The sequence below is a fragment of the Mus musculus genome, chromosome 19, assembly GCF_000001635.26.
Source record: "Mus musculus strain C57BL/6J chromosome 19, GRCm38.p6 C57BL/6J".
Taxonomy (NCBI): domain Eukaryota; kingdom Metazoa; phylum Chordata; class Mammalia; order Rodentia; family Muridae; genus Mus; species Mus musculus.
The window spans coordinates 48,199,860-48,217,795 of record NC_000085.6 but is presented as its reverse complement, the minus strand read 5'-3'; the positions used below and the strand labels follow the sequence as shown (position 1 = coordinate 48,217,795).

The 17,936-nt window shown below is 47.6% G+C and overlaps 1 protein-coding gene across 1 annotated transcript in view; it reads right to left on the bottom strand.

Annotated features, from left to right (window-relative positions):
• Sorcs3 (sortilin-related VPS10 domain containing receptor 3) overlaps positions 1 to 11,771 on the bottom strand; it is a 599,481-nt gene extending 587,710 nt beyond the window's left edge. The window contains exon 1 of the mRNA NM_025696.3: positions 10,999 to 11,771. Within this exon, the coding sequence (NP_079972.1) occupies positions 10,999 to 11,616 (618 nt within the window). The 5' untranslated portion in view covers positions 11,617 to 11,771. The remainder of the gene's footprint in view (positions 1 to 10,998) is intronic.
• Between the last annotated feature and the right edge of the window lie 6,165 nt (positions 11,772 to 17,936).

Below are 17,936 nucleotides of genomic sequence, written 5' to 3'. Positions count from 1 at the left end.
CAGACTACTATTCTTGACTTAAGATGTAGCCTTCTGGGCTAGATACTGTACGCATCATTTCTAAGACCCCCCCCCCAACAACCTGGCAAGTGAAGTATGCTCCTAACTTTGCAGCCAATAAAACTAAGATATGGAGACTTACTCAAGGCTGCTGTCTTGTAGAGTCTCGGTTCATCCTTTCAGGGTGGTGCTCACTTCCTTACACCACGACCTTTTAATACAGTTCCCAATGTTGAGGTGAGCCACCCAGCCACGAAATTATTTCATTGCTACTTCATAACTGTAATTTAGCTACTGCTACAAATTGTGAATAACTGATAGGCAAGCCCCCAAAGGGGTCGCGACCCTTGGGTTAAGAAGCATTTGAAACAGTTTAACCATCTGACATCAACTTTCCTGCAGGAAGAGGTAAGACAAACAAACCTCACGGTTAGCCTGCCCTGTCACTTGAAGATCTCTCATTAAAAAATTATATATCAACTTAACTGGGCCATGAGGTGTCCAGATAGTTGACTGAAGAGTATTTGGGTTGATATTTGGGGAATTTTGAGAAAGCATAAAAGCTCACCTGTAAACATGAATAGCACTGACAGCCCAGCACATGAAATGAGGAAGAGCTCTGCTGTAGACCCTCTGCTCTTCTACTGTTACCCTGAAAACGTGCTTCTCCATATCTCTAGCTTCCTTGTTTCAACCATGTAACAATAGACAAGCCTTCCCCACCCCACAGAATCACGCCCTAACATGGCAGTTGGAGCTTCCCTTCTAGCCCAATTCTGGAAGAAAACGAAAGAAGTTCCACTCAGTCATCATTCTCCATTTCCCACTGAAGCAAGTGATGTCTTAAAAAGAGAAGGCTCACAAGAACACAGCCCACAGAATCAACTAAGCAGGGTTCATAGGGGTCCACAGAGGCTGAAGCAACCATCAGGGAGGCTGTATGGATTCTGTGATAGATCCTCTGCTATACGTTATGGTTGTGTGCCTGGGTATTCTTGTAGGAGTCCAAAGATTGGGAGCAGGGGCTACCTCTGACTTATTTACCTTCTCTTGGACCCTGGCTCATTAGTCTGTTTTCCCTCCTACTGGATTGCCTTGTTTGGCCTTGATATGAGGGTATTTGCCTGGTCTTATTGTAACTTGTTAGATAACCCTACGAGGCCTGAAAGGAGCAGATCTAGGGGAAAGAGGAGTAGGAGAGAAGGAACTGGGAGTAGTGGAGGACAGGGGGAAAACTGTGATTAGGATGAGAGATGACAGATAAAATGATAGATAGATAGATAGATAGATAGATAGATAGATAGATAGATAGATAGATAAACAGGAAGGGAGGGAGGGAGGGGAGGGGGAGGGAGGGAGGGAAAGGCTCATTTCCTATGCATCTATATAATATTTAACCTGATTCTCACCATCTTGATGAGAACCCACCTACTAAGCCATAAAACCAACACAAGAGCTCTCAGGAGGACCAATCAGGCAAATAGGTCCTTTGAGGACCAAAACTTAACAGCTGAGCTATTTCAGGGAGGCACACTCGAGACCCAGAGGTAGCTGGAGCAGGCCAGACGTCTCTGCATACCCAAGAAATCACTTTTTCAACTAGGCAGTCATAAAGTCTCTGTTTCCTACTCCACTCAGTTCAATAGGCTTCTATTAACTGCCGGCAAGACACAAGAGAAGGCATTTATAGAGAACATGCTGGAGAGATGGGAGATACAGGTTGAGAACCATCTTCAGGTGAATCTACTTGGAGAGTCTCAGTTCATCCTCTCAGAGTGGCTCGCACTTCCTTATATCACGACCCTTTAATGCAGTTCCTAAAGTTGAGGTGACCCACCCAACCATGAAATCATTTCATTGTTACTTCATAATTGCCATTTAGCTACTGTTATGAACTGTAAATAACTAATATGCAAGCCCCAAGGGGTTGTGACCCCCTTCCCCCACTCTCCCCAGGTTGAGAACCATTTGAAACAGTCTAAGCATCTGACTTCAACTTTCCTGCAGGAAGAGGTTAGACAATCAACCCTCAGGATTAACATGCCCTGTTAAGCATTCTGGGTCTGCCAACAACCTGTCATGCAATTCACTTACAGAGTACTTCTCCTTCTCTTTGAAACATTGTTCTCTTTGGAACAACTCACAGTGCAACATTTTTTTTTCATTACTTTATCTTATTTACTTTTGTGTCTTTCCCAGGGCAACACTCCCTCTAGTGTCTGTATAGAGTTCTCAGGTTCCATCCTTGGTGCCCTAGATGAAGACCAAAAAAGGAATGCAAGCCAGTCCCTGACTGGGTGAAGATTAATACAAATTAATTAGTGCATTTTGTCAATGTGATCATTGTGGGGGCAAAACAAAACAACAACAACAACAACAAAAAGGCTGGCTGCAGATAATCTGTGGATATTCTGTTTTCACACCACACACAGCTAAGAGATAGGAAAAAACATGGAGCGTGAAGGTCCATCCCCAGACTTGCAGGTAGTAGCATCGTGACACTGAGACCTCTGCCTCCTAAGCAGCTCTGGCAGCCCAGTGTTCTCTTACTTTCTCAAAGCTACACACCTGACTGAATTTCTTCAAGAAATGTCTTGTGATTCCTGTGATGTGTAAACACCAATACCCAAGCCAGGAGAAGTTCCCCTCCGCCCCCCCCCAGCCCCCATTTCCCTGGATCCCTTAACCCTCCACACAACAAAAAGCCCTGGGGAAAATGTTCCACTTATTTCCATTCTTTACCATCAGGCTTATCGCTGAGTCTAACAAAAAGTCTAAGGTTAAGTTTCAAGGAACTGGAGCCAGCCTGTTGTAGGTCTCCTCTGCTGTTCCTGTCAGCACGACAGACAAAGCAGACATCGTGGAGACTTGTGTGAGAACAGGATGCGACTGAAATGAGCATCCTGCCAATGATGCCCCAGTCTCACAGCGGCTTTACCATCAGCTCCTTGGCAAACTGTGGGCAAGTAGCTCCTTCCTGTTTCAACGTTTCCATATGGAAATCAAGAGAAGAGTTTCTTCCAGATGCAAACGCATTTCCCAACTGGAAAATGTCTCAAGTGCTCCGTACATCTGGGTCAGATACTTCTTTTAAGCACACTGCCATGTATAATCTCATTGAAAATCCTTTCAACTGACCAAGGGAAAGGTGCCCCTTTGTACAGGCAGAGACAAGGTAACAACATTCCAGTGCCGCGTAGCTATTCAGAAACAGAGAGAGGATTGAACCAAAGCAGCTGGCTCTCAAATCTACTTTTCACATTCCCTGTCTATCCATTCTCAATAAACCCTGCAGAGGTTTACATTCAGGATTTAATCCCTCCACAAGTATTAGTTCACACATATGATAAACCATATGCCATACAATTTACCCATTCAAAATAAGCCCACATTCTACATCATGTGGAATCCCTAATTATCCTGTATAGCTTCAACTCCAGTGTTTTCCCTTAAGCTACATTTTCTTCAGTATTTGTGAAGACACATATTCCTACTTAGAAAGAGACGAAGTTTTATTGACCAATATCCCTGAAAGCCTGGCCTATCCATACTGCAAATCCCTCTCATTTCAGCCAAGAAGAAAACATTTCCCCTGCTTCCTAGCATAGACCTAGTAATAAAAATCTACATGTGTAAGCCCTGAAGTTCTGGGACTTTTTCTACATTTACTACGGCACGTTTATTAGTGTTCTATAAGGAACAGCATTTCTATAAATAATTAAACTCAAACAATCACAACAAACAAGCAACTATATTTGATTGACTCACTAATTCAAATAGCCAGGTGATTTACCACGGCTCCCATCAGCAATTGTTGATAAGCTACAGCTCACCCAACATTAAGGGGCTCATTATTTATCGTCTCTAGCCACTGCAGTGGGTGGACAGAGTAACTGTGGAAATGTTACAGTGTGAATGTGAAGTGTCTATGCAGGCTGTGTGCTTAAACATTTGCTCTACATGCAATGGCACTTGCCAATGACAGACACTCTTATGTGAGGTCGTGGGAACTTTATGATGGGAAAATGGCTTTCAGAGGAGGTTCGCTAGGGGTGGATCTCTGAGGGTCTTAACCTGCGGCAAGCTTCTATGCTTCCTTCTTTGACTCCGATGATGTGTCCAGATATATCATGCTCTTGCTGATAAGGACTTAGCTGCCCTTGCCACCTTGCCTGACACAGCCACTCCTGCCACCATGCCTTCTCTGCCACGATTGAATATATCCTCTGTACCCTGAAGCCTAATGGGTTTTTCCTCCCTTGAACTGTTTCTGTGAGCTTCTGGTTACTGTGATGTGAAAAGCCATACAAGATTGAGGAATCTATTCCAGTCTTGCACACAGCCATTTGAGGTCTCAGTGTACTCTACCTATTGAATGGGTAGTACTAACTTTGCCCAAGTATAATCACATGAACACTTCTGGAAGGAAAATGCTTTGTTAAACTGCAGGAATAAACAGAATATCAAGAAGGAACAGGAGAGTTTGTTCTGGGAGAAAAGAACAGTTGGAGTCCAGCTGTAGGACATGAAGCCTTGTGCTTCATCTTGAGTAATTTGATGAAGCCAGTTCCCAAAAGCACCTCTAACCATGACATGCTTTAGGTATATAAGATTCCTATAGTATCTCCCTCGGTGCTGCTCTTTCCTTAAAGCTCATAGCCCCAAACAATTGCTTGGCAATTAACCACACATCACCCCCATAGCATCTGTCTTGTTGTCCTGTGATATTTAACTTTACAGAAGAGCAAGCTCACATCCAAAGCACACAAAAGGGACCTTGAGGCAGATGCTGTCGAGTCTCTGTTTTTTGCCTCTCCATCACATCTCTAGCGAGCCCCAATCGCCAGAACAACCCACAACGGACCGCAAATGCTCAGCGGATGGCTGAACAGCCTGTGTGTGTAGATATCTCATCTCTAAAGTGCATGAGAAGTCCGGACCACTGACTACTTATTTCTATCCTCTGTCAAGTGGACTAAGGATCTCACTGAATCTTGTCCTAAAATGTAGACATAAATGGTGAGGAATATATCTTCATCAGTAAAATGTTTACCATACAGCACCACCTTTGAAGGTACCAGTCCGCAATCTCTCTCCCCTAAACATTACAGGCTGCTGTTGGTGCTGTCAATTTCCCTGCAGAACTTGACGGTAAGCCCCTACTGCTGAAGATAAAATATGCTTATGAACATGGAGACATTAATCTGGTACTAGCCTGGAGCATGCACTGTTAAAAGAGAAAAATAATCATCGCTTTGACTCGCTACAAACTCTGAGAGCTGATACAAGGACCAAGCTGGCAAGACGTGTCCACTGCTACAGTAGTGGCACAAGTGTCGAAGGAGTAACCAACCATTTTCTGATTTGGATTTCAGCACCACTGCGCAAGAGGGAACCCGTAAATGACACCGTTATCAGAGCCAAGAAGCTGTCCCTAGATAGCTCACAGGTCCTACTACTGTTCTGTTGAAATGGCATTGCACAAAACCTGAGTTCAATACCTAACGTGCACAAAAAAAGCTAGGCATGGAAGCACCTGCTATTAACCCCTGCACTGGGGAGGCAGAGACAGAAAGATGACAGGAGGTAGCTGGCTGGCCAGTCTAACCAATCAATGAGATTCTTGGCTCAGTAAAAGAGCATCTCTTAAAACTAGGGTGGAGAGTGATTGAGGAAGACACTCAACATTGCCACCTGACTTTCCTACCTGTACACACATGTACAGGCACCTATATGTGTGCACACACACACAGAGAATCACACATGAACATGAGCACCCATCCAAAGGAATCGCCGTGTGATATAACAAGCTGAACACTTACACTCAGTGTTATTAAGAGATGGTGTTAACCTGTTTGTCATCTGAGGGTAAAAATGATTTCCCCTTTCCTCGCAGTTTAGACACCATCTAGCTCATCACAGCAAAATGCTACTGAGTCATGCGGCAAACATAGGAACAGAACCTATAATTGATATAGAGCATTTATTTAGCTTAATATTTCATCCCTCACCCTCCAACTACTGAAAAATATAAGATTATACTAACAAATGATCAAATGTATGGTCCGGTGTGTATTCTGTAAGTCATTGGGAAAAGGGAAGTAAATGTTTCCTGGGAAGTTTGTATAGAGGCCTGTGTTTGTGACTTGGACTGAGCCACGAATGGGTGAGCTGTAACAGGGGCCATGTCGCAGGTGGAGGAGGTCTTGGAGCGGAACCAACCAGAAGCCTGGGACAGGGGACAATCCCTGCAGAGGAGTTGACCATGGGACAGTCAAGTCATGAGTTGCAGAGGTAGACCCAGGGCATTCAAGACACACACGTGAGAGGCCTTTAATGCCATGACACAGGAGGTCCTCACACTAGAATAGAGACACGCAAAGCCAAGCCATTCCTGCTTACAATGTCTGTCAAGTCATATCTGTGACAATGGGTTCAAATTCATCCATAGATTATGCTCCATAAAAGTGGGAAGTGTCACTCACTCACCCACTGATCCAACAACCATCACTAGGTACCTAAGTGAGGCAGAACGTCCTTGCTGCAGTGCCTACTGAGAATAGGAGGTTCCATCTAGTCCCCTCTGCCAACAACACAGACACACACACACACACACACACACACACACACAATCTTGGTTAGCTAAACTCCCTTCATTCCTCAGAGCCAGCCCAGCTTATTCTTCAACCTCTTCTTCTAAAGGTTCTCTTGTCTCCCAAATCTGCTAATGAATTGTGCTTTGAGTTTTCTCACTGTAGGTCAAAAGCAGGAAGTCTTCAGGTGGGTGGGTAGATCCAGCCACGGGCCTCAGATGACTTGCCCACCTGCACCTAGCCCTGAATGAACTGCCAGCCTCCAAGGATGGGCCTTGTGTCTGTGTGTGTTGACTCTGTGGCTTGTCAGATGACGCCGGTCCGTGGATCTCGGCTCCCAGTTAAATAAAATAAAACTGCTTCCCGAGGTTTCTTACCACTGCATCCGCCAACCCCCAACTCTTAAACTCAACCCAATTGGAGAAGGCGCCACTCAAGTTTCATTCCTTTGCCAGTCAATATGCAAGTTCCAAATACTGGTATTTCAGCCATCATTAAATAGGGCCTCCTGATGAAGGCATTTGCTTTTCTGCTCACCTTGGAAACCACCACAGGATCTGAGAAGCAGATCAGAGCCAATAAATAACCTAGCCATCAGAGGACTCTTGGAGCAGACAAACAGCCTTGGCTCACCCCTCCTCCCTCATCCCCACTCCTGGCGGACAGTGACCAGGAGCAATTAGTGCTGTTGTGTCCCAGTGTGTCTCCCAGCCATGGCTCAACTGAGACGCCTTTCCTTGTAATATTAATTAAAAACAGATTTTTTTTGGCAAACCCCTGAAGAATGGTTTCTGCGGCAGGCTTCTTTATTAAACCTCAGAGAAGGCAAAATGCATTAAGATATTGTGACCCTGGGACGGTGAAGCCTAGGCAATCCAGCCAAAAGCTGCTTGGAAAAATCTGTTTGCGAGCCACAGTAAGATGCTCTAGTGAGTGAAAGACAATGAATCTGATCAAATCTGTCACTATTTTTGCACATTAGGAGTAAATATTTTAGATAAAAGGCTAGCTGCATTTCCTAAGGGTAGAAACTTCCCAGCCCCATTGTACGTCTTCTAATCAGCTCCTGGTCTGGCAGGAACCTGCAGTGACCCAGCATCTCCTCGCCTCTCTTCACTAAGGCTTCAGGTTGGGCACATTAATTGAAAACTCGCTGCCAAGTCATCCCAGGCAGACACACTACAGAGGCAGCAGGCTGCAGAGGCCCCATGTGTGAGCTGCTAAGGAGAAATGGTACCTGACCTAAGGGGAGGATACAGAATAGGGGTTAATCCAAGAGAGAAGGGGTAGGAGTGAGCTGGCTGTGCCTTCGCATCTTCACACCCTGCAGGGCCATTTGCCAACTCACTGAGCGAGCAAGGAAGCCTCTTCCCCCACCTGAAGGAAATGGAGAGAATAATGGGTTTTCCTGTTTCTCTGTAAGCCATGGGGACTGGGTTCCACGGGGTGTTTGTGAAACACTCTCTAACCTATTCCAGTCAGCTGGAAACTAATAAGACAGCAAGAACAGGAGCAAATCGTCTCCAGGGCAGAGGCTCTGAGGCCAGGGCTACCCACCTTACCCTAGCCAAATCAGTGTGATCAGAGTCAGGCCCCACATCTTGATGGTCCTCTCCTCCTCTCTGCCTTGTCTGCTAGCACCTCGTTCATCTCCCCCCAAGCAAACCCACCCTAGTTATTAGTACCAAAATAAGCATTTGTCCCAGCAATCAGAACAGGGCCAAAGGTCCTGGGTATTTGAGTCGGCTATGAACCCACTCCTGGGGACTGTTTGGCTGTGCTCTTGGCCAGCTCCAGCAAGAACACAGCAGCCCTGTCCTTATATACAAAGATCTCTTCTTGGCCCTGTGCTCCTGAAGTTCACACTGAGCCAGGAGGGTGGGGCTGAGGATGCTCAGCTTAAATATTTCTGATTGTAAACTCTATCAGAGTAGAGCTCAGCGTTCAGCGGACTAACACCCACCCACCACCAAAGAAATCCATTATCAAGAGCTGAAGTTCACCACAGGCGCCTGGGGGAAAAAAGCAAAAAAAAAAAAAAAAAAGAAAAGAAAAGAATCCAAACTGCTAATACTGGTCAGAAAGCCTGCTTAATGTTTCAGCTTCCATTTTTTAAAAAAAAGGTGGAATTGTCTTTCCAGGTCAGAAGACCCTGCTAAGGCCCTATGACATCTTCCTGCACATAGAAACAGTATGTAAAAAAAGACCTCCTCATCTTCTCACCTTCTCTTCTTGCTGTTGGCAAAGGAGGGAAAAACACTGCTGAAGCTGCTCGCAGCAACTCTCCCAAAGAGCTCTTCCTCTTTATAGAGCATCCCAGGCTATGAACTAGCTGGTTCATAGATGGCTCAAATCTCCATGCTCAACTGGTCTGCTACCCAGGACATTTGTCCCTGTATTGATTGAAGGGGCATTTTCCAGTGGGCACAAGCCAGACCATCCCTCGCATCCTTTGCCAATCAACCACCCTAAAGCTGGACAGAGAAGGCCATGCAGTTACCTGTTTGTGAGAAGTGCTTTCTCTCTAAAGTCCCATCTCCAGGGGTCTTTGTCAAGATTTTTTAAGTGACTCTTAAAATTAAAGCAGGGATGGAACACTTCCGGCTGAGTGAATTTGGTAATAAAGCCTCGCACATGTACAGCTATCCCCTCCTCAAGGACGAGAAAACCAAGAACATTTCCTCACTACTCCTAATTATCAAACTTAAATGAAGTCGGAACTCACAAGCTCTGCTTCTCCCTCTCCTTGTCCCTCCCCCTCTGTCTCTATATCTTCTTCCCTCCCATTCCTCCCCTGCTCTGTCCACACACAAACATCTCCTGTGGACTTGAAAGTAAGTCTTCAGTCGCCCAGCCCTGCAAAAGTGCATCTTTACTCAAAGTTATCCAATCCAAGCCTTGGGGGTGGTGGAGCTATCTTGATGGAGATAGGCAGATGAAGCCATTAGTCACCAAGCTGCCCTGTGTGTTTCCACTCTTCTCCTTAGAACCCAGCATCTGGTACTCAGCCCCACCCCCACTGTGTATCACTGACAACCAGTAAATCTGTACTTGGTTACTGCTTGTGTGATGAGCTCTGCGGCCCCCTGGCTTCCCTGTTATTCAGTGCTCAGCCCTGTGACCCCCACGCTCTGGCAAAATAAGGCAAACATTTCCCCAGGAAGTCTTTTTCAAAGGCCTGTCATGAGGGGAGATACAAAAGAGGCAGCACTTTCCAATAAATGAGCTCTCAACGCTGCTTGTGAATCCCTAGTCCTCTTAATGGAACCCCTGCTCAGCCCTAAGTCTGGTTCTCAACTGAACTGGAAAGTCACACCAGAAAGAAAAAGAAAAAAAAAAAGGACGATTGGCAAGGCCAGGTGAAATAGCACAGCGATCATCGGAGGAAAGGGGTTTGGAGGAGCCAGTTCTTGCTGGGAGTATTGAGGAGAAATGAGCCGGTTAACCAGGCTCTGCCCGCGGCTGCCCAAATTAGACCCTATTCATCTGGGCACCCCGTTCCTGAGCCCTGAAGCTCTGGAGCTGGCGTAAGGAAGGTGCCACCTCTTGATGCAACAAAATCTTGTGGGCCCAGATGGCAAGGGAAAAGGGGGAAGAGATGTGCTCAGAAAGGGCAGGGTCTCAACTTTGATCCCAGAGTCCCTGAGCCATTTGTGAAGCAGGACACAGAGGCAAAAGTGAGTTTTCTGCTCCCCTACTCGTGCGTGCAGAGCGAGCAGGAGCACGAGGATAAGCAGTAGGAAAAGGGTGTGGAAATTCGCTTCACGCCTTAAACTTTTTTCCCTGCCTGCCCCCACTAGGAAAGCCTTCCAGCTTGGATGATGCAGCCCGGCTCCCAGCCTGGCTAGAACGTCATGTGCTGAGCAGCGACCCCAAAATGAACAAGTGTTCTGCTGTCCCTGTGGCCTCAGTCTCCCTAGCTCCCTGGTTCCCTTCACATGACCCCAGGGCTAAAAGGGAGCTCCTCCAGTCTCGGGAATTTGTCTAGAGATTTCTCCACATCAGCCCATGTTTACACTCACGAATTCAAGCATCCATCCTTTCCCCAGAAAAGAAAAAGTCACTCTCCGACCTGGATGCGGGAGAGAGTGACCAGATTCCTCACCCAGACAGCTTTTAAGACACACTTTCCTCTTAGCCCTCCAGACAGCCTCAGTACTGGGGTCTTCAGTAAACAGATGCACACGCCATCTTATAACAAAACTCGGCTAACCTGTTGGGGGCGTGAAGTGGGCAGGACAAACCCCTCTCTAAAAGTCCGGGGATTCTGATTCTCCTTCTGGACCCTGAGAAACTATCTGTCCCTCGCCCCTCTCCTCACCCCCCCCCCCACCACCCCCCGCCTCCCATTACCGTTACCCTCGGCTGTCAGGAGACTAGCGATCTGTGCCAGATGGGTACTCACACTGCTGTTGTGTCCCGACCAGTGCACCATGGCTTGGTTATGAGCCGAGTCCCCGGTCAGTGCAAAAGACGTGCTGGGCAGCCGGAGCTCCTCAGTGGACGCTCCTCCAGTCCGCGTCGCCCTCACCTCCTCTCGCGAACCCTTGGTGTGAGGACGGCTTCCTTTGGCACCATCTGCGAGAGCAGTAGCCCAAGAGTCCCCGCGCTCCAGGGGGCTTGGGGGCTGCGCCCGGCGAGTCCTCCTCGCACTGCCCGCCTGGCTAGGAGATGGAATGCCCGGGACCCACCTAGCGCCTTCAGGCGACATTCCCGCAGCTTCAGTCCGTATCTCCCCGCGGCTCGCCTGGGATAGTGGCTCTAGCCTGGACCGGCGTCTCGGTGCAGCGGCTCTCCGTGCAGATGCCAGCTCCTCAGGCCACCGGTTCTCCGCTGCCCGTGGCAAGAGAGGAGGCAACACTGGTGGTCGTGAAGCCGGGGACACCAGGCGCCCCGGACCTCCTGTCGCGCCCCAAGTGATCTCGGCGCCGGCCAGGACCCATGTTGACAAGAGCAGCAGCCCAGTCCGGGCGAGGGGTGCCCCGGGCCAGCCTGCGGGGCGCTCAGTGCCTGCCGCCTCCATCCCGCTGCGGCTACCACGGCTCGGGCTGCCGAGTGTGTGGCGCCCGCCGAGGTGCGGGTCCGATGGAGGGGGGGTGGGGGGTGCTGGAGGGATGCGCGCGCCGGCAAGCAAGCTAGCGAGTGTGTCAGGGGAATGAGGAGGGGGCGGCCGGGAAGGAGGTGGTTCGCCTGTCCCTTACACTCTTCCCCTCTGGATCGCTTGCTCCCAGGTCCAGAGGGTGATTCCAAAACCCAAAGGCAGTTTATTAAATGCTCTCTCGATGCTCTGGCCGGTTTGATGCTGTTGTTAAAATGCCCCCCCTCCCAATCTTTTCCACCGACCTCTTTTAAAAAATTTGTGAAAAGGAGTGTTCAGAGGGAATAGGGAAATCCTCTTAAAATGGGCAACGCTAGCTGGATCTTGGAGGAGGGGGGGGGGGGGCTCACAGCAGACCCTTATCCGGAGTCTTTCGGAAATCCAACCACCAGCCAGCCAGCTTCGGGCGCGGAGTTGGGAAGCCGCTCCTGGCTGCGTTTGGGGATTCACTCTTCGGTCTGTTCTTGGGAGCGGGAGACGGCGTGCGGGAAGTATAGGGTCTCCGGGAGGAGAAGGAGGAGTAAATTATCTCCACTGCCAACTGTTCTCGATCTGGAGACCAGGGCCAGGCGGGAGCTACCGCTCTGAAGCCAAGCGCGGGATGGACCCACGACTCTGCTCTGGGCTCCCCGCCCCCGGAGGCCTGCGCCCCCTCCCGGTGCGGGGGCGCGGGGAGTGCGTGCGTGCGCGTGCGTGCGCGCAGGCGAGAGAGGGAGAGAGGGAGACCAGGGTGTTCCAGGGCTGGAGGGAGGGCGCCTGGGGGGTCGGTACCTGGTTGAGCTGGGGGGGGGGGGTGTTGCTGGGTGTGCGGGGGCGCGCGGCTCCCTGCGTGCGCGTTTACACTGGCTTGTGTGAGTGAGAGCGGCGGGGCGGGGCGGGGCGGAGTGCGAGGTGCGCTCCGGCCGTGGGTGCTCGAGAATCACGCATAGGCTGTTTGCACATCCAGAAGCCTGTGAGTGGTCAGAGGCAATGTGGAGAACAAGGGTAGCACCCCTCTTCATGAGGCACGGTCCTCCAGCACCTGTGGGCGTCATCAGATTAAGCCGCCTGGAGGTCTGGAAAGCGAGCCTGAAAGCCGCCGGGCAAAGCAAAGGCTGATATTCTGGGGACCCTACACTAGATGTGGGAGGACAGTAGTAGATCCAGGTCCTGTTTTCCTGCCAGGGACTGCTAGGTCTTGCCCTTCTGACCCCCAGACGCGCTTTTGAGCAGGGCCACTTGTTTCAAAGTGTCTGCCACTATTTGGAAGGTCCCCTGCCCAAAGCAGCAAGCATTTATCAGGTCCCCTGTCCCCCGTGGCAGGAGGGTATGCGCGCCTGATGCGACTGGGACTCTTCCAGACCTCAGGAAGACAGAGACTTTGGTGAGGTGGAGAGAGGGGTGCTAAGCTTGAGGGCTGGCTGGAGACGTGGCTTACAACCTTTAGGACAGGTGGCCTCCAGGAAACACCGGAAAAGGATGGGGGAGGGGGGAGTGCCAAGGCTAAACGAGGAACATAGCCTCCAAGTTGTTCCTTCCCCTTAGGAATTAGAAGAGATTCTTTGTAGAAGGTGAAAGCTGGCGATGGAAGAGGAATTGTGGTTGGAGGTGTGAGCAAACAAAGAGGGGAAATGGAAGAGGGGAGGGGAGAGGATGATGCGAAAGAAGAGTAGGAACTCTGAGAACACCCTGGGAAAGATCAGGTGTGCTGCGATGCGAAGGAGCGGGGTTCTGGGCCTGAAGGATGCAAGCCAGGGATTCCCGGGAGCCCTCGCCTTTTGAACTTGCTTTCCCACCAAAGCTAAAATGAAAATTGGGAGCGGAGAAGATGGCTAGGCTGGACAAAGAAGACAAGGGTAATTCCCACCAAGAATGAAATGAACTTGGCATTCGTGGATTTTTTTCCAGACGCGGGTCAGCGCGTTGATGCAGGGGTGAAAAGTTGCAAAGCTACGGATCCAGGTGGGCGCTGGAGCCAGTGCTGGGAGAGAATAAGCTATCTGCTGGTGCCCAGCGCCCCTACCGGAGAAGGCGGGGAGCTGCAACCGCAACCTAGTGAGGTTTACCCCCCTGATCCGTTTCTAAGCAGGGTGCTAGGATTTAAGAGATCTGGTATGTCCGTTCACTTCTGGATACAAGGCTCTTACAGCCTCCCAAGTCTCCCCACAAGGGAGGAGCTGACCAATTTCCTCGCCGCCGCCTCTATGCGCACCCCCACCCCCACCCCCACTCCCCCGCGCGGGCACACACACACACACACACACACACACACACACACACACAAGGAAAGCAATCCGCGAACCTCTAAGTGAGTTTGCCTTTCTCATCAGGAACATCTACCCTTGTGATTCCCAAGAGAGATCTTCCAGGCTGACTCAGCAGCTAAAATGTTGAAGGCAGAGGTATATAGATGCTTTTCATAGGGGTGACAGTTTCTAACGTGACAAAGCCTCTCCCAATAGTTTTTCTCTTGTTCGCTAACATGTTAGGACACACCCCACCCTCCACCCCGAGACTACCTTTAATCGCATTCGATTAGCTTCTCCTGTCACTGATGATAAGTAAGTACGTTATAAAGAAAATATGTTTGTTTTGGCTCACAGTTCTAGAAACAGTGGAGATCAAAACTGGGCAGCCTCATATGCTGAGGTACCCATGCCTGTCACTGCATGAAGGATGCCATCACGGTTAGGAGTGCATGTGAGTGACACAGAAGAGGTCACCGGCTTCACGACAACCCATGATCTCAAGTATTAATCTAGTTCTTGCAAGATCTGGAACTCTCTCAAAGCTGTGTTCGTCATAAGGCTACTAGTCCCACTGCCCCAACTTTATTCTTGTAGGGAGCTAAGTCTTTCTACGAGAATTGACAGGAAGAACCACGTGGCACATGCATCAAGACCCACCAGCACCCTGGCACATCTCAGTAATGCAAACACATGCCATGAAACCTTAACGCTTAGACCTAACACTGGTCAGGTCCAACTAAAAAGGCTTCACCTGATCTCTCTTGTTCGCTCCCAGAATCAAACACAGTGGTGATTCTGACATGGAGCATCACTTGTCCAAGAGTTGAGGTAGCCGCCTATCATTTCCTGATCTTCAAGTTTTTCCTTCTTGGAGCCAGCCAGAACAATGCAGCAACAAGATATGAGCCTCGTGGGTAACTGTAGTGAAATTAATTTTACATTTTTACGCTGTCGAATTTGTCAAACACCTACATTTCCACTAATGACCAAAATCAAAATTGTTAAAATATTTTAACATGTTTTGTACCAAGTCTTCACAATAAAATATTTTACTCTTATAGACGATTTGGATGTAGGCTACCATATTTGAATGTTTAATTACCATAAGTAACTGGTGGCTACTCTTTTTTAAACACCATAGCTTCAGATACAACTTGTTAATTCATGTGGAAGATGATGTTATAAATTGATCCCCAAATTTTTCAGTGATCAATCATTATACACTCTTAGAATGGATTCAAAGTTGTGTGTACTGTCCCACCATCATGGCCCTTCTAACTGTGTCCCATAAGTCTACAATGTACCTTCTGCTATGGTTTTACTCGAGTTTTTTTGTCTGCCCCAAGTCCCATAGTATCTAACACCATATCCATTATCATGATAATCATGTCAGCATCTTCACCAAATCCTTTGTTTTCTTGCCTTCTAACTTTGGAATTCAAACAAAAAGGACTGTGTCTAAATGTTCCTGTCTCTTTTGCTAATATGGTAACTGGCTCAGCTGAAAAGAACAGGTTTATCGATAAGGTGAACCTTCACTTTAACCAAGGGGAAAAGCAAAGGAGGCGACACAAAGAAAATGTTTTGTCACCAGACCTTCTGCTCCTATTGTAGAAAACTAGAGAGAGCAAATCATACCCTAAGTTAACCATGAAATGAGGCTGAAAGTCTTTCCAAACAGTCTTGGGGATTTTTGTTGTTGTTTTTTTACTAACCATTACAGTACACTCACACATTGGGAAAGCACTGTGCTCCCTCTCAACGCCCACTGCAGGTCCATATAAAGAAGTATTTCACTTATGTTCCCATCATTAGTCAAACCGTCAGCACCCCTTTTATGAAGACTGTGGTGGTTTCAGTGAGAAATGTCCCCATAGGCTCAGGTGTTTGAACACTTGGTCTCCACTTGATGGCGGTGTTTGGGGATGTTTAGGGTGTCTAGCCCTTCTGTAATAAGAATACTTCTGGAGACAGATGTGAGAGTTCACAGCCTTGACTCACTTCCAATTCGCCCTCTGCTTTCCACTTGCTGTTGAAGGTATGATCTCTCTGCTCCCTGCTTCTGCCACCATGCCTGACACTGACTACTACGCTGCCTGGTCATGATGAACTAACTCTTATCCTTCCAAAACTATAAACTAGAATAAACTCTTCCTTCCATAATTTTATTTTCTTGGATGGTATTTTTATCACAACCACAGAAAAGTAACCAAGATGAAGATGCCATGGCAAGTTCTCATTCTAAGGCTTAGGGCGAGGAATGTGGGTTTCTCCCCGACATTGCATCCTTTCTGGGACATTTCTTGAACTGTCTTCTCACTCCGTCACCTTCTTGACCTGACAAACTGCTCTAATGGACTTCCGGACAGAATTTGTGGTCCTTTTCACTAAATGCTGCTTGATTTTATTGTTTAAAAAAAAAAATCTCTGAACTTTCTGTTTATTTTTGCTAAGTTACGTCATGACCTTTGTACAGTTAAGAAAAGTTAATTAAGTAGCATCAAAATAACCATCAACATTGTAACTCTGAACTTCTCTGGAGGAGACAGCTCATGAACAAAGTCTGAACTCCAGACAGATGCGGCCAGGTGACCACTAAAGCCAGGACTTCCTGACACTGTGTGCCTATGAAGATAAGAAGTGTCTATTTGTGCTCAATATTGTATCCTCAACAGTAGTCTAGTCTCCACACTGTGCTGGCCTGGTGCCTGGCTCAGACTGACCTGCAATAAATGTGCAACACATGACAGAACAGATTACTGTAAATACTAACGCTTCTGCCACAAGCACTAGCCAACTGTTCCTTTGTTCATGCAAATACTTTCTCAGTGCTTTTCTTAAAATGCAAACGTTTGTGGATTTGATAGATACTAGTGTCCTCTATGGCATCAGATGATATCATAAGCAATGGGACAAAATTCTTTTTTTTTTCCAAAATTCTGCTTTAAACAGAAAACTACTTTCATTGTCAACTCCTAGACTGAGTTGAAGGGCCAGACAATCAGATTCAGGGTTCTGTGGGCAAAATGAAACCTGAAATCACACCACAGAACTGAGCCCAAAAGAATTCTATTTCAAACATTGTCAAACCTAGGATGCCACAACGTTGACCAACACCCCTAGACACTGAGTGTTACAGCCATCATAACTGTCGCTGTCCTCCCACCCCCGAATCTGACTGCCACCTCCATTGTCACCAGTTCAATTTCTAATTGCTTCTTTGTTGTTATTGGTCAAGCCTGGGTGACCAGCAGTAAAGACTATGATTTAGATCCCAGGAATGAAGCTGAATGGCACTACTTGGTATGTATGAAGCCTTGGTTTGATCTACAATACAGCATGTACAACTACACCTCTAATCTCAGTCTTCTGGGAGGTGGAGACAGAGGTTTACAAGTGCAGAGACATTCTTTACTATAAAGGAAGGTCCAGCCTGGGCTATAAAGATCCAGCCTGGGCTAAAGACCCAGAAAATAAAAGACGCTATTATCAACCTAAAATGAAAAATGTCGGATAATATGCCAGTACACAGAAGAGAATTCATCTGTTGGGCAGCCACCAAAATAAATAAGTATCCATTCATACCCATTACCCCAAACTAATATTTCTTAGAGAAATAATAGGACCTAATTTGCCTCATCATAAACCTCTTCTAGTAGAGAAAACTGAAACAGAATTCTCATGTGATAGCATTTCAAATAATCCCTATATGGAGCTGGATATCTAATCAACAAAACTCTTTTCTGCTGCAGAAGCCACGGAGATTTGTGTGTGTGGTAACACCCAGTAACATTACAATTCTGGCTATTGTATGGTCCTAGACCAACACAGCCTCACTGATTAAAAGTCCACACTTTAACAAAAGTATCTGTGTTTTAGTCCTAACCCTACCAATGACCAGCCCAGTGGCCTTAAACAAATTGCTTAGCTTCCTGCTTCCAACCCTCATCTACATACACAGGTGGTAATAAAACTTAACGGCACAGGGTGACCATGAAGATCAGGTAAGTTAATGTT